This window comes from Sebastes fasciatus, chromosome 20 (assembly GCF_043250625.1).
Source record: "Sebastes fasciatus isolate fSebFas1 chromosome 20, fSebFas1.pri, whole genome shotgun sequence".
In the NCBI taxonomy this organism is placed as follows: domain Eukaryota; kingdom Metazoa; phylum Chordata; class Actinopteri; order Perciformes; family Sebastidae; genus Sebastes; species Sebastes fasciatus.
Genome location: NC_133814.1, coordinates 1,514,789 through 1,540,939, shown reverse-complemented (window position 1 = coordinate 1,540,939; position 26,151 = coordinate 1,514,789). Strand labels below are relative to the sequence as shown.

The 26,151-nt window shown below is 42.5% G+C and overlaps 1 protein-coding gene across 3 annotated transcripts in view; it reads right to left on the bottom strand.

Moving 5' to 3' along the window:
- Positions 1 to 25,710, bottom strand: part of dnah9 (dynein, axonemal, heavy chain 9) — a 181,282-nt gene extending 155,572 nt beyond the window's left edge. Inside the window, exons 1-16 of one of the 3 annotated variants that reach the window (XM_074620497.1) lie at positions 25,238 to 25,710; positions 21,894 to 22,090; positions 21,645 to 21,803; positions 19,869 to 19,999; positions 19,518 to 19,729; positions 18,179 to 18,412; positions 17,837 to 18,004; positions 17,244 to 17,360; positions 17,009 to 17,159; positions 14,430 to 14,544; positions 12,859 to 12,927; positions 8,905 to 9,031; positions 7,496 to 7,642; positions 5,114 to 5,222; positions 1,794 to 2,035; positions 401 to 536 (exon numbers count right to left, since the gene is read on the bottom strand). In XM_074620497.1, the coding sequence (XP_074476598.1) occupies positions 401 to 536; positions 1,794 to 2,035; positions 5,114 to 5,222; positions 7,496 to 7,642; positions 8,905 to 9,031; positions 12,859 to 12,927; positions 14,430 to 14,544; positions 17,009 to 17,159; positions 17,244 to 17,360; positions 17,837 to 18,004; positions 18,179 to 18,412; positions 19,518 to 19,729; positions 19,869 to 19,999; positions 21,645 to 21,803; positions 21,894 to 22,090; positions 25,238 to 25,696 (2,773 nt within the window). In that variant the 5' untranslated portion in view covers positions 25,697 to 25,710. Of the gene's footprint in view, positions 1 to 400; positions 537 to 629; positions 882 to 1,793; positions 2,036 to 5,113; positions 5,223 to 7,495; positions 7,643 to 7,731; positions 8,070 to 8,904; positions 9,032 to 12,858; positions 12,928 to 14,429; positions 14,545 to 17,008; positions 17,160 to 17,243; positions 17,361 to 17,836; positions 18,005 to 18,178; positions 18,413 to 19,517; positions 19,730 to 19,868; positions 20,000 to 21,644; positions 21,804 to 21,893; positions 22,091 to 25,237 lie in introns of those variants that run through there. The other 2 variants (XM_074620498.1, XM_074620499.1) reach the window with 2 other exon arrangements.
- Positions 25,711 to 26,151: the final 441 nt, after the last annotated feature.

Below are 26,151 nucleotides of genomic sequence, written 5' to 3'. Positions count from 1 at the left end.
AAGAAGAAGAAGAAGAAGAAGAAGAAGAGGTAGGAGAGAAAGAACGTGTGGAGCAAGGAGGAGAAGAAGAACTGGACACAGCAGCAGTCTGGCAACAGTCCACCACATCTTGAACCGCATCCCAGTCTATCTAAACTGGTTGACTAAACTCGTGCCAGCCACAAAGTCCAGATCTATTTTATGTCCACAGCCAAGACAGGCGGACACCCAATTGACATCATAACCCCTGAGGACGTGTTGCTGGGAAGCTGTCCAAGTCAGTGCTGGATGATGATGATGATTTTTGATATTACATTTTTGGTTGCCTGCAACATTCTGGCTATGAGACAACAGCAGCAACACCACTAACATCACAACAAATAGTAGTTTTAGTGATTTTTCTGTGTATCGTTTGTCCTACCGGTGTTATCCAGGAAGAACTTGAGAGAGCGCTCGACGCTGTTGAAGAATCCGTCTATGATCATGTCGTCTACGTACTCGACGTAGGCCTTCCACTCCTCGGAGGTCTGCTCGGCGTCCAGCAGCTCCAGATTGCTCTAGGACGTGACAAAACCTGACAATCATCATCTCGACCACATCTGGAAATCACTGGAAAGATTTCAAAGCAAAGCCGCTGACTTCATAATAACCTCGTAGTGGAGGTCGATCAATATGGGATTCTTAAAGACCAATATAATAACGATAGTTTGGACCACGGAAAAGCCCCATGACAATCGGCCAATACCCCCAACCCCACAAAAAAAATGTTACATTGTTGACAATCTTTGACTATAATACAAACTCTCAATATTTGCACTATCTGTTTATATCATGTTTATTTTTGTTTATAGCTTATTTTGTAAATTGTACATTTTATTCTTATTTTATTTTAACGTTTTATCTATTCTTTTGTTATTATACTGTTTGTCTTGCACCAACAAAGCCAAAGAAAATTCCTAGTGTATACCTCTTACACCTGGCAATAAACACCATTCTGATTCTGATTCTGATTCTGAACTATATAACGAACTGACATCTAAGTCAAAGTAATACCTATATGAATAAATACATCTGGAACTGATCAAACTCAAAGTAATAAATATCTAAATAAATAAATAAATCTGGGACTGATCAAACTTAAAATAATAAATATCTAAATGAATAAATAAATCTCTAACTGATCAAACTCAAAGTAATAAATATCTAAATAAATATGGATCAAACTTAAAGTAATAAATATTTAAATAAATAAATAAATCTGGAACTGATCAAACTCAAAGTAATAAATATATAAATAAATAAATCTGGAACTGATTAAACTCAAAGTAATAAATATTTGAATAAATAAATCAATAAATCTGGAACTGATCAAACTCAAAGCAATAAGTATCTAAATAAATAAATAAAATAAATGGGCGATGTGCTGTTCTGTGGGGTATGACTGGCCAGGATCACTTCTGCTGCGTGTCCTGCACGTTATTAAATGCATTGTAAACATTCCCGGGGTAAAGAGGATCCTAAAGTGTGCCATCCCATTTCATGGGGTCTTTAACAGTTGTTTAGATTATGATCAGAAGTTAATCACATGCACACAGATATTTTGCCTTCATTATGTGTATGGAGAATCCATGCAAAACGGTGATGTACGTCACGCGTGACTGGCGGCTACGTAACTGTCGGCCGCTATCGGAACCCGGTTCCACCAATAACAATAGTTTGTAAAAGGTCCTATCTGTGCCGATCAATCTGGACCTCGTAGAATGATGAAATGTGAGTGACATGTCACACAGCCACTAGGAAACCTTTTTAATCACCTTCAGCAGGAAGTGGATCTTTTCTCCAGAGGACCGTATCAGACTGTAGAACCTGTCCAGCCTCTCAGCCCTGTCCTCCAGGCTGAGCGGCGAGTCTTTTTTGCCCTCCTTCCTGTCAAACATGGGGCTGGCCCAGGACCTCATGCAGCTCTGGATCTCCTCCACGTTGTCCTTGGTCCTCTGAAGTCGGCTCTCCAGGTCACAGATGGAGTCTCGCACCTCCTGGATATACTGCCAAATACCTAGAGGGTGATGGATGATGGAGATGGTGGTTTAGAGGTCAGAAGAACAGAACATCTATGAAAAAATGACTAAAACACAGCTAATGCATACAGTATGTTTAAAGGGACTATGTAAGACACGGGAAACCTCTGTTGGTCTGGAGGAGCTGCAGCAGTTATTTCTGCACAAACGTCCACTGTACATTCACTAGATATTCTCCGAGCTAAACTAACTCTTCTGCAGCGTGGAGTGTGCGTGCATGCACGTGAGGTGGAGTGAAAGAGCGAGAACGAGTGCTGTGTGTGAGTGAAGGCAAGCAGAGGAGCAGAGTACAGCAGAGACTCCGGTCCTGGAGACCAAAGCTACGGTCTCCCCCGCGTCCTCCGACCGCGGCCAACACTGTTTAACAGACGGGCTTCACTAGATACAACCAAGAGGTTTTGGTGCTTCTGTGTAGTTTGTGTTGGAGTCTGAGTCTGGACAGCGTAGACACACGCGAGCATGCATGGGACACTGACCCGCAATGATTTATACGTGTAAGAAGTTACAAACAGTCCCTTTAACAAGTGACTAGTTCTTTATTGAAAAACCTAAGCTGTGAGCGGATCTGTTGGCGTGAGATGTGGGAGGGAAAAGCGTTGCGGTCTAGACGGGGGGGGGGCAATAGTGGTTTGTATTGATTCAATCAAACATTACAGTCGTTGACTACTGAGTGCACTTTTCTGGTTTAACAATAAAATGCAGCATTGAACATCAGTGTGACAGCCTGTCTGACATTACAGAAACTTGGAGGGGTAAAGTAATGGACTTCATACAATGATAATATACAAGAGAACCTGTTATCAGTTCTAAAATGGAATGAATGCTGTGTTTCCCTACAAGTGGAAAACTCACTTCAAATGCATTTTTCACTTAATAATCCGGTGCTTGTCAGGGCAAGAAGGTGTACGGAGAAAATGGACAACCTATTTACTTCCACCAAATAAATCTACAGCTGACAAAAAGCATAAGGAGATAAGTGTAGAGGTGTATGCTCTGCAGATGGACTGTGAGTTTGTCCCCACAGACAGTCGGTTGTACCATAAATACTCTTCTCATTTCTGCTACGTTCTTCTGGGACTCCTGGACTCAGAGAAACTAACACCACGCCTGCCAGCAGAGTGTCAATCAAAGCTTATCAAAGATTGAACGCCTCTCCTGCTCTTGTTTTATATGTTTGTTTCCAAACCTCTCTGTTCATGTCATATCTCAGAACTACTGTATGTATTGTTATTTTTTTACATCATATACTCTCCTATAATATTATACAGAAGCAAACACATACACAGTATATATTCAAATAGCTCGAACATTTGCTGTTTAAACACAAACATTTCCACAGCAGTATTTTGGGATGGTAGCAGTGACAGCCACTCAGACTTTAAGAACAGAGAGAGGAAACGAGAGGCACAGAGCTGGACTAACTCTCTAATTGGTGACTTAGCATTCAAGATGTCAAAGATAAACAAAAAATCACCCATAGTGTAGACTACCACTTTAAGGAATAGTTCAGCATTTTGGGAAAACTCTTATGGCGGGCGGCTACAGCTCAGAGGTAGAGCAGGTCGTCCACTAATCTGAAGGTCGGCGGTTTGATCCCTGGGTACTCTCGGTAGCATGCCGAAGTGTCCTTGGATAAGATGCTGAACTGCTAGAACTATTTCTCAATGAACAACAGTGTATCCGTACGCTCATGCAACAATTCTGTACAGCATCTCTACAGCCCACGCTGGTATATGTCACTGCACATGCACAATAATACCACACCTGGCAACCTCAGGGTAATGACAAAACTGGGATGGCTGTGGCTCAGGAGATAGAGCGGGCTGTCTACGATTCACAGTCACATAACCTTAAACTGCTCCTGATGGTCGGGAGCTTAGAATGGATAAATGAGAGGTATATTGTAAAGCTTGAATTACTGTATTAATTAAGCTACGACAGCAGTGGAGAGAGAGCTGTGTCTAAGACGAATGGAAACACATCGAACATGCTAACGGCATCACCCACATGTGCCACCGGAACGAGGAAGAAACTGTTAGAAAGTGTTTGCTATGTTCCTTATTGTTATAATGAAAATAGTTTCAAAATGCAAAAATGTTCCCTCCGTCCCCAGCAGGAGGACTTTGTCTGTCTTTGACACTTCTACTACTGTCTGTTCAAAATAAATGAAAACAAACAAATCCTTATGCATTCCTTTTTTTCCCTGCTGGACCAAACTCGCACTGAACCGTGAATTCTAAACCGAGGTATGAACCACCGTGACTTCTGTGTACCGTTACGCCCGGGACACACAGGGAACGTCAAGAGTGCGTGGCGGCTGCTTGGCGTGGTGGCTGTGTGATTCACGCATCATGTGTTCACAACATCTGCGTTTCTGCTGCTGCTGCTGCTACTGTCAGCTCTTTCTTTCTACATAGAGTTTGCTTTTTAATGGCCATTTCATTTCATTATAAATATCATTTATATTTATTTTAGACAAAGAAAGGTTAAAAAACGTGTGGTAATTTGTAAATAATAGTAATAATCCACAATTAAAATCCGTACTATATTCATTCATGGAGCTCTCCAAGTCACTGCATGTTCTAGAACACTGTCCGGCACATATTTCAAAATAAAAGCCTCGTGTTAACAAATGAAGGAATTCTTTCTACAGAAAAAACGCTTGAGGGCTTTTATTTCGAAATGAAAGCAGGAAATGTTGATTTAAAAATAAGTCTTTACTTTTTTTCATCTCTGTATCATATTCTACAGATAGACATCGAAACTGTAGTAATGTTGCTGGTATGATGTCAATATACAGTCAATAGATCACCTTCACTGTCTGTTGCTGCTGTGAGACGCGCGCGACACGCGTCAAAAATAGGTGAGACCTCTATTCTCTAGAAGAGAGGTGCTATGTGTTAACACAAATGCCGGAAAAAAAAAAAACAGGTAACGCAGCCGCCACACGCTCCTGACGTTCCTGGTGTGTTCCGGGCTTTATATACACCCCTACTTGATTACTACTTATTTTGAACAATCCAGAGTATCTGATGATTCTCAGTTAGTGTCCTGACCTTGGCTGTTCCAGTTCAGACTCTCCTCTGCCTTTTTGAGCTGAGCGTCGATGTCCCTGAGCTGGCCCTGGACCAGAGGATGCTCCACATCGAGCACAGAGTGCATGACCTGCAGCCAGACAGTGGGAGAGACGGAAACAGGAAACAGAGAGAGATGTGATGTGATCTTCAGCTCTCATTAAGTGTGTACAGAAATATCATTTCATTAGAACGTTTGTGTGGCGTTTCCGAGCCCGGAGCATCAGGACGGGATGTCGTCCTCATTAAAGTCATTGTTTCTGGATCGTTCCGTGTTGCCGTGACTTAATTGGACTTGAACTTTTAGCTACCTGAAGCAATGAAGAGCTTTTTAAAATGTAATCATCTCATTGAGGTAGCTGTCCTCTGTGAGGCTGAGTTAATTACATCAGTGTTTGCTCTCGTTTCATTCCACATTATTGAAATTGCCATTTTGCCCCATGCCCAGTTCCCATTAAGACCAACAATACAATTATGTGTCCGTGCAAAGAGAAGCATTTTATGTACTAATTCTTTCATTGAAGTCATTAAGTGAATACGCATACGATGCACATCATCGTTAGCATAATCTCAGAATAAAATGTAAATGTGTCTCTTTATTAGCATGCACAGAAATCACTGTAGTTCAGTTGAGTAAAGAGCTACTGATCCATACTGTGATTTTGACATTTCTGAAATAGTATCAGACAGCAGAAAAAGCCTCTACAGCTGTGATAGCAGCCCCCACGAGGCTCTAATGCTCTCTAAACACCACGACTGATGGAAGGATGAAAAATCTATACAGACGACTTCACCACTAGTGCAGCAAACAATGCAAAATATGTCCTGAAAGTGGCGAGGTTAGTGGAGTAAACCAGCCGATTTCAGATATCTTGTATACAGATGTTAAGCTGTTGATTTTCATATCAAAGTAAAAAGTTTGAAATGAGACCAGAGGGTGGCACTAAAGGCTGATGGAACAAAGTCATCCTGATAAATCCTCTGAGGACCGCGAGTATTCACAGTGTTGGAATGTAACTAAGTACATACCTTTAAGTGCTGTACTTAAGTACAATTTTGAGGTACTTTCCTTGAGTATTTCCATTTTTATGCTACTACTACTGTACTTTTTACTCCACTACATTTATCTGACAGCTTTTGTAGATTTAGATCATTCATGCAAAACATAAATAAATGATGATGTCTTATTAGGCCATAGATTAAACTACTCAGCAGTATATAAAGTTATTAAAATGAGCTCCACCTTTACCAGCTGCAACATGATAAAGTGATGAACACATTAATGCATCAATAATAATTAGAATACAATAATATAATATATTATTCTGAAATGGGTCATTCTGCACAGTGACCTTGACCTTTGACCACCAAACAAATCTATTGAGTTCGTCCTTGCGTCCAAGGCGTTCCTGAGATATCGCATTCAGAATGGGTCCAGACAGACAGACAGACAGACAGACAGACAGACAGACAGACGATCGGACAACCCAAAAACAGAATGTGTCCGGCCACGGCTATCGCTGGCACGGAGGCATAACGCCTCGCTTCCACACAGTTTGTTTTGTGTCCTTAAATCCGTTTACGGATTACGTCCCTAGTGTTCAACGCAAGGAAATTAATCTGTTTACGGATGGAAAGAGAGACCATGGGAGAGAAGTTAATACACGGTGTTTTTATATCTATGAGTTACTGTCTGTTGTTCACCATCTAGGCTAGACGAGTCACATTTATAACGTTAGCTACATTTTATCTAAGTGAAAAGTTCAATGGCATATTTAGCTAACATTGGTAGCATGCTTACATATATATACATAGAGTATATTTATATATATATATATACGTATATACGTTAGTGGTTCATACGACTTTTAACAAAATAGTTCACAAAACTGCTAAATATGCCCTCAAACTTTTCACATAACTGTATTTTATTCATCAATAAGTTTATTAATTCGCTAATTCCACAGGAAGTGGCGCTCAGTGCATACAGTCTGTCCATTAACTGCCGCAAAAGTTAAATTTTTTTCAACGTGCTCAGGGCAAATTACGGACCGTAGGAGTTTCACAAACACATGGGAGATCACTGATGTTCCCATTGGAATTAATGGACTTCCGGTTGACACGCATACGTACATAAAGCTATGTAGAAACGAGGCATTATAACCACAGATGTATTAAGAGAACTGGATAAAGCGTTGGAGGCTCCCGTTCATTCCTATGAGAGTGTCTCAGTGGATCGTGAAGCCAAATGGCTCGACTGCCGAGTGATAAAGTACCAGGATCATCTGTGTGACATCTTTGTGAATCAGTTTATGTACCATGTAATAGCCTGTCTCATCTGCTTTTAGCCTAAGCTGAGCCAACCTTGTTATATCGGCCCACGGTGAGCTCCAGGTTGGCCACATACTGCCACAGCTGGCCCCTGGTGGTGTAGATCTGCACCGCGGTTTCAGGGATGACATCGGTCTGTCTGGCCTCCAAGTACTTCACTTCCCTCAGCACGGATGCCAGCTAGGAAGAGGTCGGAAGGGAAATTAGAAGCACTGGATGACATATCAAGACAGTTACAACTAATAGTAATTCTAGTATATAATACTAACTAATTATTAAAGGTCCCATATCGTGCTCATTTTCAGGTTCATACTTGTATTTTGTGTTTCTACTAGAACATGTTTACATGCTGTAATGTTAAAAAAAAAACTTTATTTTCCTCATACTGTCTGCCTGAATATGCTTGTATTTACCCTCTGTCTGAAACACTCCGTTTTAGCTCATTTCAACTTCAACGGAATTGCAACGGAATTGCAACGGAATTGCGTTGCTAGGCAACAGCTTGGGTCCATGTTTACTTCCTGTCAGCTGATGACATTCACATACACTGCAACAGGAAATAAACTGGGAAACATTTGGAATGTTTACTTTTAAAACCGTGTGATGATCTAAATATTGTATATTTGTGAGATCACAAATGGACAGAAATCCTGACGACTTGTTTCAAACGCACAATTTCTGAATATGGGCTGTGCGTAATTCTCCGTATATTGAACGTTTCAATACTTTCACAGTATTTATATAGCACTTAAACCTGCTTCATACTATAACAGACATGACAATCTCACTTTTTACAATATGGGACCTTTAATTATTAGTTAGTTTCGGTTTTTATCAGTACATGCTGCCAATAGTGTTCAACATCTTTATCTTTTAATCCATTTCAATTCAATTCAATATATTTTTATACGGCGTCAAATCATAACAGAAGTTATCTCAAGACATTTTTCTTATAGATCAGGTCTAGACCGTACTCTATAATCTAGAGACCCAACAAGAGATCCTCCATGAGCATGCATTCTGTGCGACAGTCGCAAGAAAAATCTCCCCTTTAAGGGTTAGAAAACTTTACGCCCATTTTCACAGTAAAAAAGATTTTTTAAACATGAATATTCAGTACTAGAGTTCCTGTGTTGGTGGTAGAAAACTTTCCAATAAAGTCAGATTAATGAGATTAAGGTTAGTGATTCTTCAGGGCAGCGTGATCCAATGTTACTGCCTTTAAATGAAAAATTGAAATACTGACCCAACTAATTAAAAAGATGAACTTTATTTAAAGATTTATGCTCTCTTGTGCAGCTGCGGGCAGGTGTACGACACTTACTGGAAGATATTTCACCAAACTAATAAATCACTCAGATCCTGTCCACGGCTGTTCGAAAAGGATTATAAGCAGTGACACATCTAGCAGCCTGTCTGGGATCAGTTTTTATTCCTCAAACCTGTGGGTTGAAGTTGACTGAGATCAGCTGAGTGGCCGGGTCCCTGCTGATTAATGGCAGGCTGAGGTTGTACTGAGAACTCTCGCCCACGGTCTCTGTCCACATCTCGTACAGGCTGCCGGAGTATCTGGAATACCAAACACAAAGAACACAATCTGAGATCACAATCAAACACAAGTTATTATCACAGAAAAAATTATTTGTACATTTCCCGCCAGGGTGTAACATTGTTTCGTATTCCCATTAAATGGGTTTCACGAGGCGTGAAAATGGGCTCACGTCATGGAAATTTAAATAAGCAAAAGCAGCTAAAAGGCATATGATTGAGACATTCTCCCAAAGCTCTGAGGTTGTAAACAGAATGAGAGGCGTGATTCGTTGTCCATATCAAGCAGACAATAAGACACAGAGAGAGGTAGCGGTGAAGGAGGGTTAGATGTAGGCGTGGGGGGGGGTGTAATATGAGGATAAACGCTGATTCATCTGCGAGAGACTGGGAACAGAGAATATGTCAGGGCTCGGTACAGCTATATCAATCTGTAAATAGCCACGATTATGATGAGAACTTCAGTGCGCACTGTGTGCTCCTTATTGGATTTCTGCTGTGAGCTTCATTTCCTGATAGTGGCACCGCAGACGCAGAGGCAATCAAACGCCTCGGTCATGGCCATAAATCACGCCGCATTTTGTCTGTGGGGGTAATGAGTGAGCATGGCCGTCCTGTTCCCTGACTGGAATATGTATAATAACGGGGGGCATTCATCGGAGGCAGCGGCAATGATTATTACAGCATAACAAGGGCTCTAATTTCTGATGGGAGTAAATTGAGGGCAAAGAGCTGATGTTGTTCATCATTCCATTACTCTGGCTGGGGGGACATGAAGTGAAGGAGTGATATTAAGCATGCAAAGCATAAAGAATGGCCATTTGTCTGGGTGTGTGTAGGCGCATCTGTGTGTGCACACGGGTGTGCATCTCATTCACAAAAGACTTTACTTCTGGGTATTTTATATCACCATGCCTGTAAGGACGATATTGATTCCCTGACTTTTAACCTTTAACCTTCAACAATGCATAGCCCATTTTAATAATTACTCTAACCTGACACTAATACTCGTCTAAGCTCTAAAGAGGCCCGCAACAAATTCCCACAATGAAAATTAAAAAGTGGTGTCCATGGCATGTACAGTATTTTCTGCTACCAATCCCACAATGCAATGCATCATCATCATGCATCATCATGCAATGCAAAAATTACAGTCAAGACTGGGTCTCTCAAGCACAGTAAATCACAACAAAACACGCGTAGGGATGATGCAAAATGACGACGATACAAATGGATCCAAAATCTCAATTTACTAGTCTGATGATGATTCTTACGTTACCTCCGAAATCAAGTTGTAACCGTAAAGGGACTGTATGTAAGTTTTTACACATATAAAAGTTTTTAAGGCTTTTTTACTGCAAATGTGTGAACAGGTTGTAACCGAACCTAAAAAATTAGACCTTCTGCGACTTTCAGGGTTATCAGCCTGTAGACTGCTTTTAATGTGAAGAATGCGGGAAAATCCAACGAATGTGAAGTCACGCACGCTCGCGTGTGCCTTTGCTGTCTTCAGCTCGGTTAGAAATTTCGCTTGATCAGAAATGGAGTCTGCTAATGCCAACAAACGACCAGCCACCACCACAACTCAGACTCTAGTGAAGCCCGTCTTGCTAAACAGGAATGTGACCGTCGTTGGGGGGGAACTAGGATCAACATCAGCCGGGACTCTGGTTTATGGAGGGATCTTCGTTTACGGACCCGAGCTTGCAAAATTCCTAGAGGACAGGTAAGCTAACATTCCTGCCAAGCAGGTGAAATATACAGTGATTTTGTGGTTTTAGCTGTCAGTCACGTTCAGTCTTGTATGTGTCGCCTCACTGTTTTGACCGATGCTCGCTCGATGGTGCGAGCACAGGTGCGAGCAACAGGACGCTGACTGTCGTTGACTTAACGCCCACAGGTGTCGCTGTTAACAAGCAATTTCTCATTCTTACATATAGCCCTTTTAAAGGCAGGGTTGGTCAAGATTTTAGAAACATTTTTTTGCTATATTTGTTGAAATTCTCATTATCTCCTGACAGCATCAATAAATTAAATGCTCTGACAAAATAAAAAATAAAAAATGGGTTCTCTGACTGTCGCAGGACTGTAAAAAAACGTCCAATCATTTCATTTGGCCTGAATGAAAATGATCGGGCTGTCTACCTGTCTGCCAGAGTCTTCCACCAGCTGCAAGCTTAACAGCTGTGAGTACTAATGCCGGGATCAGACTACACGCTTATAGCCCGATTATAGCCCGACACGGCCGTCGTAGGGGATCGGGAACGATAAATGAGCGTCGTGTGCGAAATTCGATCCTCTTATCTGGTGTAGTGTGTCATAGTACATGACAACCGACGCCACGTCTGGGATGCACCACGACACCCCGAGGAAAAGTCTAGCCTGTCAGAGTTTTTCGTCTCGACACGCCTAGTGTGACATCTCCAACGACGCGTTCCTTTGCGTTGACCAATCAGGTGCTCTCTCCAGCGCGCAGTCGCAGTCAGGTCACTTGGTAATAAACAAACATGGCGTAAAGGAGGAGGGATGGCGAGTTTGCTGCTGTCAGGTGGGACAACCAAACTGACGGAAAATTCATTGAGTTGTGGCAACTGTAGCCCCCTAATGCCTGTTTGACGTTTGGTCGAGGGAGTACCATGAAAGAGTCAAAAAAGACAATTGTTAGTGAGAAATAGCGGAAGCCCTTCATCAACCAGGTGAGTAGATATACCATGATATGCTAGCTATGATATGCTAGCTATGATATGCTAGCTATGCCGGCATATCCCCGGTCCTAATTGCGGGAATATGCTAAATTATCTTTACCCAAGCATTGACAGTTGCTTCAACCGCCTCCCCGATGGCGTCTGAACTCACGCATGATCGTTGAATACGACGTGCCGTGATTGGTCGTGCTCATACCTGTAGTCTTGCCAGTCACCGACCAAGACACTGCAAGAGTTTATGGCGCTGTGATCGTTAGATCTGACATGGTGACCATCGTCAAAGACAAAGATATCCTGTAGTCTGATCCCGGCATAACAGCAGCCATGTTGGTTGTGTACGTTGATAATGATGATGTTAGGGGAGTGTGTTTGGAGGGAGGCCTGAAGGGACGGACTGTCAGTGTTGATGGCTTGGTGACTTTCTCTCTAGATTTAGGGTCTTGTGGAGCTGGTGCTGCTAGCTACTTTCACTGGAGAAGAGTTGACAACTCTGGGCTGTTTTTTTTCGGTTGGATCATTTTTAAAAACCTTGTGTCCTCTTGCTAGTTTCTTCAGATCAGCCACCCGGCCTTTGAACTGGCCTTGTAGCAAAGGACAAAGAGGCCAAACACATCCACCATGTGGGATCTTTCTCATCTTTTCTTCCAAAAGTATAAAAACGTCTCTTTCTCCCTCTGACTCCATACAAACAGCGGGATGGTTTATCTTGCAGGTTTTGATGTTGGTTGGGGTCTAAAAGGCCATTTCTCACTTGGCATCAGAGAGCAGCGACGGAGTTTATGGGAGTCCTGTGAAATAATCTGCAGAGCAGCGCCGCAGTAATGAGAACATAAATCACGCCTGGAGCTGCACGTCTACAATCTATTCCACAGGGGCTGCTTAATAAATGTTATACACTCAACTAACAAAATCACAACTGTTCAGTTTAAAAACAGCGCTGGTGTGAAATTACAGAGAGAAACTGCGTCAGAGACAGAGCTGATATCTGATTCATGTTGGCTTTTATCATATTTACCATCCAGTAGGGAGGTGTCCTATTCTGTCACTGTCTATTCTGTTTAATCTAACTTTCTCTTCTTTTTATTCAGTAATACAAACATCTAAGCATGATGGCATATAGTGCAATGATCCACACACACACACCTGTCCAGCAATTGCGTCATTTCCTCATACTTCTGGATGGCCCTGGCTCCCGCTGCAGACTCCAGGCACCTACAGAGAACATGATATTTTACAGCCCATGAAAACGTTATATCCAATATCTTTCCAGTGGCCAATACTCCAAAACATGATTTTTATGAGGCTTTTAACCCTCTGAGACCCACGAAAGACCCGTTTTTGTCTTTTTTAGGGGAGTCCAGGGGGTGTTTAGGGGGAGATAGCAGGTCAACAGTAGATGTAACATAGAAGTAGTGTACATCATCTGAAAGCTGGAAACCTGAAGATTAATCTGAGATGCAGCTCAGCACTGTGGGTCAAGTTGTTCTAGTCGTAAATCAGAAATAAACATGAATTAATTAATTAACTAATTAATTAATCAATTCATTAATTAAAATAAATTGTGAAATAATATTATGATAGAAGTATATGATGATCATCCCCATGCTCTATTATGTCTCATAAGTTGTTGCAGCAATTTTGGGGTTGATACTATTTGTTCCACAGATTTGGTGCTAAATTTAACAATTTTTTACCACAGGAGAACTGATAAAAATTATCAATAATTCCTCCAAAATACCACATTAAGACACCAAGACCTTGAGGAACACCATAGAAAAAGCCATGCTGTGATTTGGGATCAAAAACTTTTGACATTTGGAGATTTCTGCTAGAATTTCATTTTTCGGCGATTGGATGGCGAGCACTTGTGTTGTGTAAACTGCTCAGAAACCCCCTTATTGTCAATGTAGCTACGAAAGCCATCCGTCCTCTGAATGCTCTAGGTCTCTAGTTTGATCCATCCATCCTCTGAATGCTCCAGGTCTCTAGTTTGATCCATCCATCCTCTGAATGCTCTAGGTCTCTAGTTTGATCCATCCATCCTCTGAATGCTCTAGGTCTCTAGTTTGTGGCTGCAAAGTTTCATGAGGCTGTGATTATCCTAGAGGTCACCACAGGTCATTTTATACAGTGAGGTCAATGAAATGTCTCCTATGGGGACTAACATCATCACACATGAATACAGTTGGGCTCATTGGATCCACAAGAGTCTCAGCTTTACAGTGATACCCAATTTATAGAATTCAAGACTGTTTAGGGACCCCAGTATGCAGAAATATTCAAGGAGACAATAACACATTTATACTGCATGAAAAAAACGTTATGTGATTATCATAAAGTGGGCATGTCTGTAAAGGGGAGACTCGTGGGTACCCACAGAACCTATTTTCATTCACATATCTTGAGGTCAAAGCTCAAGGGACCCTTTTCCTCGCTGAAATTTTCACTTTGGAGCGTTATTTAACCTCCTTCCCGACGACATGACATGGTTGTTACCAGTGGATTCCTTTCCTAGTTTCATATAGTAAACGTACCTAACACTGAACCTGCTACAGCCTCTGACAGACAGTAAAGTCGGTCGGGATCACCCACGATCACGCAGAGGGTCTCAGAGGGTTAAAACAGTTCACAGAGTGATTCATTCACACCGAGACCGCAGGAAATGTACCACCACAACAAAAGTCTTTTTTTAATCTGCTGTGTTAGAGACTCACGGGTAGGAGACGTTTCTGAATTTGGAGAAGGGGTTCTGGATGCGCTGTTGTAGCTCCTGGGCCCATCTCAGCCCGCCAGCTACTGCCGGCATATTCTTATTCACTGGAGTCCAACCTGAGGAGGTCAACAATCATGACTTACTGTTACACACATATTTACAACAGAGTCAGTGAAAGAGTGAGCTAACATACGTTTGGTGGAGCTCTGCAGGGAATTATGTGTATCAGAATAAAGTCAATGTACCAGTTGATGACAGGGTAAATTGTCCCACCCTGATGGATGCAACAACAGTACAAGGACAGTGAGGGAGCTGTCTATCAAGTCCAATTACCCACCCACACAGTCCTGACAAGAAAACATGTGTGTGTGGGTAGACTACGGGTGTGTAGGGGCTTTAAAATCAAAACCATCCCAAGTTTAATCTCTGCAACAACCGATGTGTCCTGTCAACGTGTCCTTGAAGCGTTCCATGGATCTCACTGCTGGGTGTAGATGAAAGTCACATTCTCACTCAGACTTTAGTATCTTTGGGGTCAGTCTGAGTTCACAGAAGAGATGTGACAGGAAGAGATGTGAGGGACAGATGTGGAACAACATGTAACAATGCTGAACCTAAATGCGGTTCATGCGGTCCCATATTGTAAAAAGTGAGATTTTCCAGTCTTTTATATTATCAAGCAGATTTAAGTGTTTAACTATCAAAACGCTCAAAATACAGAGAAATACACACAGCCCGTATTCAGAAATTGTGCGTTTGAAACAAGCCGTCAGGATTTCTGTCCATTTGTGATGTCACAAATATACAATATTTAAACCATTACACGGTTTTAAACGTAAACATTCTAAATGTGTTCCAGTTTATTTCCTGTTGCAGTGTATGTAAATAACATCAGCTGACAGGAAGTAAACATGGACCCAAACTGTTGCCTAGCAACACAATTCCGTTGCATTTCCGTTGAAATGCACTAAAACGGAGCGTTTCTGACAGAGGGTAAATACAGGTATATTCAGGCAGATAGTATGAGGACATTAAAGCATGTAAACATGTTCTAGTAGAAACCGAAAATGAGCACGATATGGGACCTTGAAACCTCTGGACCACAAACATGGGTTTGGGTTGGTTCTACCTAAATCATAAAATGTATTACCTCTAGTGCTATTTAGCCATGAAGATACTTTAGATCATATTTCTCCAAGTTTTGAGATATTTGTGCCTCCACCCCAAAACAATGGATGTGAACAGACAACGCTGTAAACAGTGTTAGCTGTTAGCATAAATCAAGCTTGTTCCACTGAGGACACTATACAGTATAGTGTGTAAATACCATACTAAATAATGTGGAGGACAGCAGTTCTAGTGCACTGTATAGTGAATAGGGAGTGATTTTGGTAGGGCTGACCCGAATGCTTCGAAGCTTCGACCGTTGCTATGGTAATTCATCTCCAAATCAGTATTTCAATGCTTTGTTTTTTTGTGGTGTTTGGTCAGTTTTTTTTGTTTGTTTACGTTTTCTATAAGTATGTAATAATTATGTATAAATCACAAAATAGCCCATGAAATAAGGAGTTATCTCACAAGATTATTCATATTCAACATGAATTATTATTAATTATTACACGGCTTTGTTGAATACTCGATTTTGATTGGTCAATCACGGTGTTCCACAGTCTGTTATTTTTTTTTATAGCAGACCGTTGCTATGTATAACAGACCGTTGCTATGTTTAACAGACCGTTGCTATGTATAACAGACCGTTGCTATGTTTAACAGACCGTTGCTATGTTTAGCAGACCGTTGCTATGTTTAACAGACCGTTGCTATGTTTAGCAGACCGTTGCTATGTATAACAGACCGTTGCTATGTTTAACAGACCGTTGCTATGTTTAACAGACCGTTGCTATGTTTAGCAGACCGTTGCTATGTTTAACAGACCGTTGCTATGTATAGCAGACCGTTGCTATGTATAACAGACCGTTGCTATGTTTAACAGACCGTTGCTATGTTTAGCAGACCGTTGCTATGTATAACAGACCGTTGCTATGTTTAACAGACCGTTGCTATGTTTAGCAGACCGTTGCTATGTATAACAGACCGTTGCTATGTATAACAGACCGTTGCTATGGGCGCAGCTCTGATGTCAGATTCTCGAGGACCGTTTTTGGTTCAAATTATTGATTTCTTCAGTAGGTAGCCATGTAATAAACGGGATAATGTACAGCTAGCGGGTCATTGTTGTGAAATAAACTCCTTCAGGACGATGCACTGCAGGACTGTGCTGCCCACCGACTTCTAACAGGTAACGTTACTAACTCTCCTCCTGTTGATTTCAACATGGATTTGTTGTTCACCGTGCAGCATTATCAGGGATAAAATAGGGTGCATCCCCTCATGTTTAGTAGCGCCATGCTTTTGAGCGTTTTTTTCTTTTCTCTCCACCACGACGGTTGATGTATGCCTTTACCAAACTGACTTAACCCCCCAATCACACTCTGCAGAAACTTTGCTCACTCATATGTCTCTCTGTGAAGTGACTAAAGTGAGTATTGTGTAGAATGCAGCCATTGTTCCGGCTCTCACCCAGCTCCTCTGCAGTGTGGATGTGTTTGTTGTAAAGGCGTTTGCAGCAGTCCAGCTCTGTGTCAAACATGGAGACGAGGAGAGGGTATCTGTCCATAGCATCTGTGGCCACTAGGGGGCGCTCCAGCAAGCTACCAAACATATCCAGAACCTGCAGACGTCAGATAAGTGAAAGGGCTTTCAATAAATGTGTGTGTGAGAGAGAGAGAAGCAGAGAGAGATTAAGTTCTCAGACCTTGAAGGCGTGCTCCAGTCCAGAGGCGTCCTCAAAGGCCTGACAGAAGACGGCTCCTAGTCGTCGGTCTGTGTCATCCACCTTAAGTTTGAACTCCCTCACATCGTCTTCATACTCCTGCAGGGTAGATAGCTCAGCTAGACCGACAGCCAAAAGCACCACACGGCAGTGCGAGCTAACGCAGAGCCAGCACAGCAAATTCCTTTTCACATCTCACTGACTCAAAGCCATCCAGCGGGGGAGCACTGACTGGGTCTTACAAGCAAAGTAAATTGCTTTTCGTTGCTATAACCCAGAAACATCTTGCTTAAGCAACTAGATGGCACTGAAAAAAACTTAATTTCATTAGGCACCGGGACACAATTTGCTCCACAAACGCAGGAGTGACCAGGCTGTGGTGGTGTTTGCCAGCCTGAGAGAAAAAAGAGCATGTACTGAGAAGTGCTCAGCTTGTAGCCGGCGTCTCGTGTTTCATGACACCTTTGTGAAAATGAACTGACCGTCAAAAGTTGTTCCACAAAATTACAGACTATTTTTCCCAAAGCAAGCAAGTGAACAAAAGCGTCATGCACCCTGATCCTAATACTCCGTACCGTGTTGTTGAGGTCCAAGCAGTCGTAGGGCTTCTCTGTGAACAATTTATAAGTGTCCGCGAACTCTTGGTGGAGCAGCTGGACCTGCTGGCTGAGGGCTCGGCCTCGGACGCCTCCAATCTCCAATTTTTCAAGCTTCAGCAGGTCCGCGGCTGTCAACAGGACGTCCTGTACGGAAAAAGAAATGGAAAATGGAACAGTCAAGCTCAACTGCAGTATCACTCTGAGGAAAGCTCTAATCTTTTACATGAGGCTACTTTTACTTTGGCATCTCAATTCATATACTGCACACAGACATTTTACAATTATTCGCCACCTTTTGAGTAATGTATAATGTTTCACCTTAATGGTCCTGACTCTGTTAATAAAGCGGTCGAGTCCAGAGAAGACCAACAGTGGGGAGAAGTCCCAAGGCCTCACAACGCTCCCGTTCCTCCGGTACCGACTCAGATTGGCCCTCCGGTCCTCATAAGTGCTCTGAAAGAGCAGCAGGATCTCCAGGCTGGTCTGCACCTTCAGGAGACTCTCTGAAAGCTCTCCTCTCAGAACCTCTTCTGGGACTATGTACACCCGGGCCTGGTGTCGGAGAGCAGGAACAGGTTAGTTGTTGCTATAGTAACAGATACATGTTTAGCTAATTATCTCAATTTCATTAAAGCGTTTCATTTGTAAAAGTGAGCAACTCTCCTGTGGTTTGAGACAGCGATACAACTCAGATAAATGAACTCCTGCATCGTATCTGTGGTTGGGTTAGTCACACGGCAAGCTGCAGCAGCAACCTGAAGAGAGCTTGAAGCCCCCCCCCCTCCAGTGTATTTAGTCATTTCTATGATATTTCTTATTTCTTTGAGTCATTTGTTGATTAGCAACACTGTTTTTTTTACCATGGCGTTTGTGTGTGTGTTGAACGGGTGAAATCAACACAGTGAATTACACAAAATCCCACCGACAGAATCAACACAACCCACTGACTGTCTCTCTCACTCGCTCTCTTCTTTACCGTCTCCTCCTGCTGGAGATAAATTAACAGAAAGCAGGGCTTTAACAATCATCAACTTCAGACCACAGCAGCAAACGGTCATGTGAGAGCAGGAGCGTCCTCTCGCTCATTGTCCCTCCTGTCCATATCCATTTCAAGGCATTCGTTTTAGATAAACTAAATATCGTCCTTGAATCGTATCAGGACCATGGAAAGTGATACGTATCGTATCGTGTCGTAAAAACGTATCGTTACCCTCCTGTTGAACGCCACAGGATACATAGGCTACACATCCCATAGAGAGGGAGGGGAGCTTTGAGGAGGGTTGTGAATAAAGGCCCAGCGGGTTAATCCAACCCTGGGACAGAGGTTCTGGTACCCTGCACATTTCTGCCAGAAAAAGCAAGGGTTTGTTTCTAAAACACTGAAGACAAGGGAACAACAGAGAACTTGGTAGCATGGACAGTGAAAGAGTTCCTGGCTGAGAAGAATAAAGAAAAGAGTTCCACCCACAGACAGTAAAACTTCATCAAGCATCCACCCACTCTGCGCTGACAGGTGATCTCTGACAAGTGCTGCTCAGAAACAACACAGTAATGACTACTTAGCAACAAAGATTGTTACCACAAAAAATAAAAAGTAAAGAAAAGCAAGCTCTCGGGATTGATCGCCACTTGACGCAGAGAAGAGACTGCAGCCGACCTGCTGTATGAGGAGGTTGGAGGTCTCCTGCAGCAGAACGACGAGGCGTGCCGGGGTGTTATAGTATCTGGAGTTGGCCCACACCAGGCACACTGTGTGCATCAAAGGGCCGATCTGACCCCGGACATCAGGAAACTCGGCGCTCTCCATGTCCTCAAACAGACGCTGCAGGGGCCTCAGGTAGGTGCAGATGTCCTTCGCCTCCTCCAAGGCTGGCGAGCAGAGATATGATCACAGTCAGTTCAACCACATCATAAATCACGCTTTAGCCCCTAAACCAAGCATGTGCTACACCTCAGAGAGCCTCATTTCATTTCTCTATATTGTCAGGTGTAGAGCTTGTGTCCTTACCTGCAAGCACATCCTGTTGCATGTTTGTAAAAGCAGGGGAGTAGCTGCTCTCCACAGCCTCCAGCAGCATGGCCATCTTATTCACCTTAGACGATTTGAACTGGGAGTGGATGCACTCCAGGTCTGCATATCTTCAAGGAGAACAAAAAGGGTTTCTGTCACATTTGAACAAGGCCACTGGTGTGTGTTGATCCAGCTACTCGTACGTCCACTGCTAAGTTTGTGCGAAGTCCTTCCTAAGTTCTTAACCACAAGCTATGTTCAGGGTCATAGACATATATACGTAGACACCGCATTGACTCCTGGATCGTACGTCAACGTTGGCGCCATATACAATACGATACGATACAACTTTATTGTCAGTTTGCACTGAAATTCATTTTGCATCCATAGGCAGCTCAATTTGAGAAAAAGTACACATACAATAGACAAGTAGGACCCAAGAACCAAAACACATCACAATTAACCATACATAAACCATTAAAAAATGACCATCTGTCCTCTGGATTTACATGTCCTTAGCAGCACATTAATTATTATTTAGCAACAAGGTGGACTGATGGACAAAAGCATTCTTCAGCCTGATGCGATTAAATGTAGGCACTCTGAATCGCCTCTTAGAGGGCAGAAGTTGATATTCCCCATTTAAAACATATGAGGGATCAGAAGAGATGCTGTTGGCCAGTCTGAGCATACTCTTGTTGTGAGCTACTTGAAAGGAGGCTGCCACAGGTTGGCCAATGATCTTCGCACAAATTTTGATTTGGCTATAAATCTTAGTTTTAAGTTTTATAGAGAGACTACTGAGCCAGGCTGTGCTGCAGTACAACAGGACACTCTGAATCACTGAACTGAAAAATAGAAAAATAATCTGGCTACTGGCTGCGAAGAAAGTAAATGCAGTGCTGTATCTTCTAACAAGTAAATTCAGTGTGAGGGGTCCATGATAGGGTGGAGTCTATCAGAACTCCCAGGTACTGTATTTGTATGAAGAGACCCGTTTAATTTCTACATTATGAATTGTAACTGGAGGCAGCTGGCAGTCAGGAGAAAGGCCACAAATAATTTCTTCTGTCTTACTAGTGTAAATGATAAGAGTGTTTTTGTCACACCATTCAATTAGCCAGTCAACATTACACTTGTGCAAACTGAGGTCATCGCTGTCAGTCAGCAGAGAAATTAAGGTGGAATCATCAGAGAAATTGGTTGGGCACACTGGTGGTGCAATCAGCAGTGTACAAAGTAAATAACACAGGTGATATTGGACCAGGCAAGACTGGCCTGTAACCCTATACAAGTAGCCGGGGAGCTGCCGTTTCTCTGGATAAAAATCACCATAACGTCTACATTTCTCAACCGATTTCAACGAGTCGTTTTATATTCAAACATTTAAAACAATGACATTATAGCTTAGTTTGTGTAAGCAGAGTGGATGCAGTCAGTAACTGTATGTGATGAAGAAGTAAACAGATGGAGAACACATTAGTGCAGAGGATGATAGAGGTAGAGGATATTGGCCTCATAAGATATATTTCTGCTACGTCAGTACAATAAAGAAATACAAAGAGAGCACTGGGCTCCAAATTACATTTTTCACTTGATAGCACAGGTGCTCCGGATCTCAAATAATTAGTATCACCAGCAAAAACTTCTAAAACAATTCAACTCTGAGGTCCTGTAGGGACGTGTTATTTTCACACAATCACAGCGCTGGAACAAGTCTTTCTCAGAAGGTGCCAGTAGATATTCAGTGTCTGTAATAACGGAGGTGCTGACCTGTTCTTCCAGAAGAGCAGCTCTGTGTGTGGTGTCGGGTTTTTGCCTTCCAGCAGAGCCTCAGAGGAGTCTTTCTTCAGGACGGCGCGGATCTGATGGCTCCACTCAATCACTGCTGACTCCAAGGAGTGGATGATGGTCTTATCCACTATTTCCCCCCTGTGAAGTTTCACAAGAACACCGTTTACTCTCAGCCTGGAAAGAAATGATGCACTGACATGAACCTTTCTGCCTCATGTGTTAGTTTACCTTTTGTCTGTCTCCAGGGCAGCTTGCTCGACTCTCTCGGAGCCTGCGGGGAGAGGCAGCAGCGTCTTGCCTTGGACTTGGCCAGACACCACGAACACATTGGTCTTGAGGGAGTGGACGTGGCGTCTGACATCCTGAGACACTACCTGGGGCCATTCACTGTGGTTCCTACTGTTAGACAGCAGTGGGGCCACAACCTGGAGGAGGACAAGATAACAGGAGCTTTGTCAACATGATAAACATGTTTGCTTTGGAGTAAACGTAAAAGTATTCACATCTTTTACTTCAGTTTTGCATCAAAAATTGTTCTTTTAGTACTAAAAGTAAAATTTGCCATTATGCAGCAGAATTGCCCATGTCAGTGTTATATAAGTCTATATTATATATCACTGTATTGGTAAAAGAAAGAAGATGGCTGACCGTAGCTTCTCTTCACCATCCACCACTGGAGTGACTGGTCAAATCACAAATAGTCTACAAGTTCCAGTTAGGAACATTTTATTGCAGAATTCATGCCCTGGCAGGTTGTACTGGAATACCTTTGTTGGCAGTTTAAGTCTGTATTTGTGAGTGTGCGTGCGTGCGTGCGTGCGTGCGTGCGTGCGTGCGTGCGTGCGTGCGTGCGTGCATGCACTATTATTATAGTGGCAGTAGGCAGTATATTTTTGGCATCATTGGGCAAAAATCCCATAATAACCTTTCAGCATATTGTAATTCAAGTGTTCTGAGAGAAAACTAGACTTCTGCTCCTCCTCATGGATCTGTTTTCAGGATTTAAAACATCTAGCCCGTGATGGGAGACTTTGACCAATCATAGGTCATTTCAGAGAGAGAGCGTTCCTATTGGCTGTGCTCCAGCTGGTGGGCGGTGCTTGGTATTTCCTCAGCAGAACTCAACCTGGCTGCCGGGTCACAAACTTTCTCATTTTACAGCTAAACAGTACACTATAAGATGATTCTGAGAACATCTGAGGAGAGAAATAGACATTACAGTAACAGAATATTGATTCATATTTGATCAGCGCTGCCTAGTTTGACCGTTTGATCGGAGTTCACGAGTGATTGACAGCTGCTCATAGACGGCAACTGGACGGCAGACTCCAGATCAGCTCTGATTGGTTGTTCTCTGAAACCTTGCTGATGCCGTTAGGAGCACCGGAGGACACCGGAGGACACCGGAGGACACCGGAGGACACCGGAGGACACCGGAGGACACCGGAGGACACAGAGGAACATGATTTTTTTTCAGATGACCTGTCTCATGCACTACTGTCAGGATACAGTGACCGTTTTATAAAAATAACTTTTTTAATCATATTTGCTCCATTTCTACCCACTGTAGCTTTAAACCAAGTCATTAAACAGAACTGAATGACTAACTGGTTGCCTGGCTTGATTTCCTGCTCTGCATGGCACTGCCACAAGGTGGGACTGTGAGACCACAGTAGTGCCAACTACCCACACTTAACACCTAGCCCTAACCCAGCCCAGCCACTAAACTAAACACACTGAAGTATCCCGCTAAAACGAAAAACGCTACTGATGCCTAATTAGCATGAGCAGCAGCAGCCAACATGAAAAGAAGCAAGAATTGTCTTTGAAAGGGATGATTATACATGAAACTCTATCAATATGTGACATAAAGCCCTTACAGTTCAATGCATGCACACAAAAGTGAAACACCAAGGCAGTAACACCTGTTTTGAAGTCAGAGGAAAAGCTCTCCTCATATTTTTGTATGTTTAACCTTCATGTGTCCAAAGTAACAGTAGCTGTCGGACACAGTGAACAGTGATTATGAACAGGCAAATCTATCAAATGCACGGGGGCCCCAGACCCTGGGGGCCCCGAGGCTCCACATCACTGTCTGGTAATTAGTTTGTGATCATGTAATTATTTGTAAATGTGCTTAATAGGCCTACTTTATGCACCACTAGATGTTGGGGGCCTTAAGGCAAGCCATCCATCTTTTAGAAGGGCCCTAATTAAGAATCTACTTTTATAGCTTTTATTATTTTAGTATATATTGTGCTTACAGTTTGTAACCTTAGTTACAGTACTCATTAGTGTTACATTTGTGAAGTTGGGTGCTTAAAAGCTGCGCTGTGTTGATTAAAGCAGATTATTGGAGTGTAGCCGGGTTATTACCCACAGTCAGTCCAGAGTGATGGAGAAAGAAGGGCTATGGTGCATTTCACTAACTACATGAGTGCTTAACCCTCTAAAAAGAGTTCATACTAATGCAGTTTAAGTCCAAAGTTAATTAGTTACCAGTCAAGTTACTACTAACAGTGGTGAAAGAAGTAACTTAAAATACTACAAGGTAAAATGTACAGATCTACATAAGTCTTATCAGCCAAATATACTCAATGTATCACATGGCCCCTTTCAAGTATATTTCAAGTTTATTTTACGAAGTAAACTTAAGTATCGTTAAAGTATATTCGATACATAAAGTATACTTTATGTAATTAGTATACTAATATCAATGTACTAGTAGTATACTTGTAAGTATGCTACTTCAATACTTCTTGGGACTAAATTGACCCATTTTTAGTTTATAAAAGTATACTTTTAAGTGTACTTTAAATGCAAGAGTAGTACATTTTGAGTACACAACTAGTTTACAACCAAGTTGTATTTTGTACTGCAACTATACTATGAACTATACTACCAGTGAACTTATAGGCGGTATACTGTTAGATATATACTTGTAGCCCACTTTTTAGCATATGAAAGTACACTTTAAAGTGTACTCTCAGTAAACTACTAGTTAAATAGTTTTTACTGCAAGTATAATTGTAAGTTTTCTTTAAGTTAACTCATAGTACTAGGCCAATTACACTTGGACTTTTCTGTATACTTGAATAAACTTCCTTTTTTGTAAGGGTATGACACTTTTCTATTTAAACGTCTTAGGACGAAGCTGATTTGCTTGCTAGTAACTACAGCTGTTACATACATGTGAATATGTCCCTCTAAAATGTAGTGAAATAGAAGTATTTAAGGTTTTAGTTACTTTCCACCACCAGGCCTAACACCAACTGTGTGCAAATGAGAAAGTGATGCACACAATGCACAGAGAGTGAGAGAAGGGGGTGGGGGTGGGGGGGGTGTAGTGGAGTATAAAGTTCAGTATTTGCAGCATTATGTGGGGTGGAGTACAAGTAACGAGCATAAAATACTCCAGTAAAGTACGAGTTAAGTACATAATACTTGTACTCTGTTCCATTCACCAGCTGGTTAGAGACAGAGTGAAAGTCCTCTGCAGCTCCACTGTGGAGGACAGAGACATGTCCTCCATGCTTCTAACAATCATTAACCCATGGTGCTGTGCTGCTTACCTCCTCTACCAGAGCAGAGAACTGATCCAGCGGAGCGTAGGACAGGTCCCCGTAGAGCAGGCTGTCCTTCATGGTCTCTGGACGCAGTGCTGTCCTGCTGTGCTTCACAAAGTAGACCGCCTTGGTCCTGGAGGAGCCGGAGGAGCCGGCGGCCGTGAAGGCTCCGGAGGGCTGCAGCTGTCCTCCTGCAGACACAGACACCACCAGAGTCCTCTGCTCGGCTCTGTCCACGAAGTCCTGCAGCACCTGCCTGTTGTCCTCGCTGGACACGCACTTCTGCCATTTGTCCCGTTTCAGTTTGAGAGTCCTCAGCACGTAGTCCGCTATGAAGTCCAGTCTCCTGTCCTCGGCAGGTGAGTCCTCCGTGTCCATGTCCGCTCTGCTGTCTGTCCCCGGCTCGATGACTATGTGAGCTGAAGTGATTGTGTCTCGGCCTCCATAGTAACGCAGTGTTTGCATTAATCAGGACGTTGCTTAGGGGACATGAGCGACCTGGAGCTGACCCAGGACCAGGACATCCTTCTGTCTTTCCCCCTGCTGGCGGACACCCATTGTCCCATTGTCTCATTGTCCCCCTGCAGCCTTCTGGTTGACTTTCAGGAGGAAGTTGTTGTCAGAGTGTTAAAAGAGACACAGTGGAGGAAATAAAGCTCCTCCATCTTCATACTCTGAATGATTAAATACACCAACATACTAAACGCATTGTTGATAACAAGTTGATTGAATTCATAAATATGTCTGATATTATGATAGCTCATATTCTATATATTCTATAGCCTAGTAACTGGCCCACAAGACACAGGCACAGGAGAGGAGAATACAAAATACAATATTAAATGAAAGCTGAAGTAGGAGAGAATGGAGCAAATATGATTCAAAAAAGTTGTTTTTATAAAACGGTCGCTATATCGTGA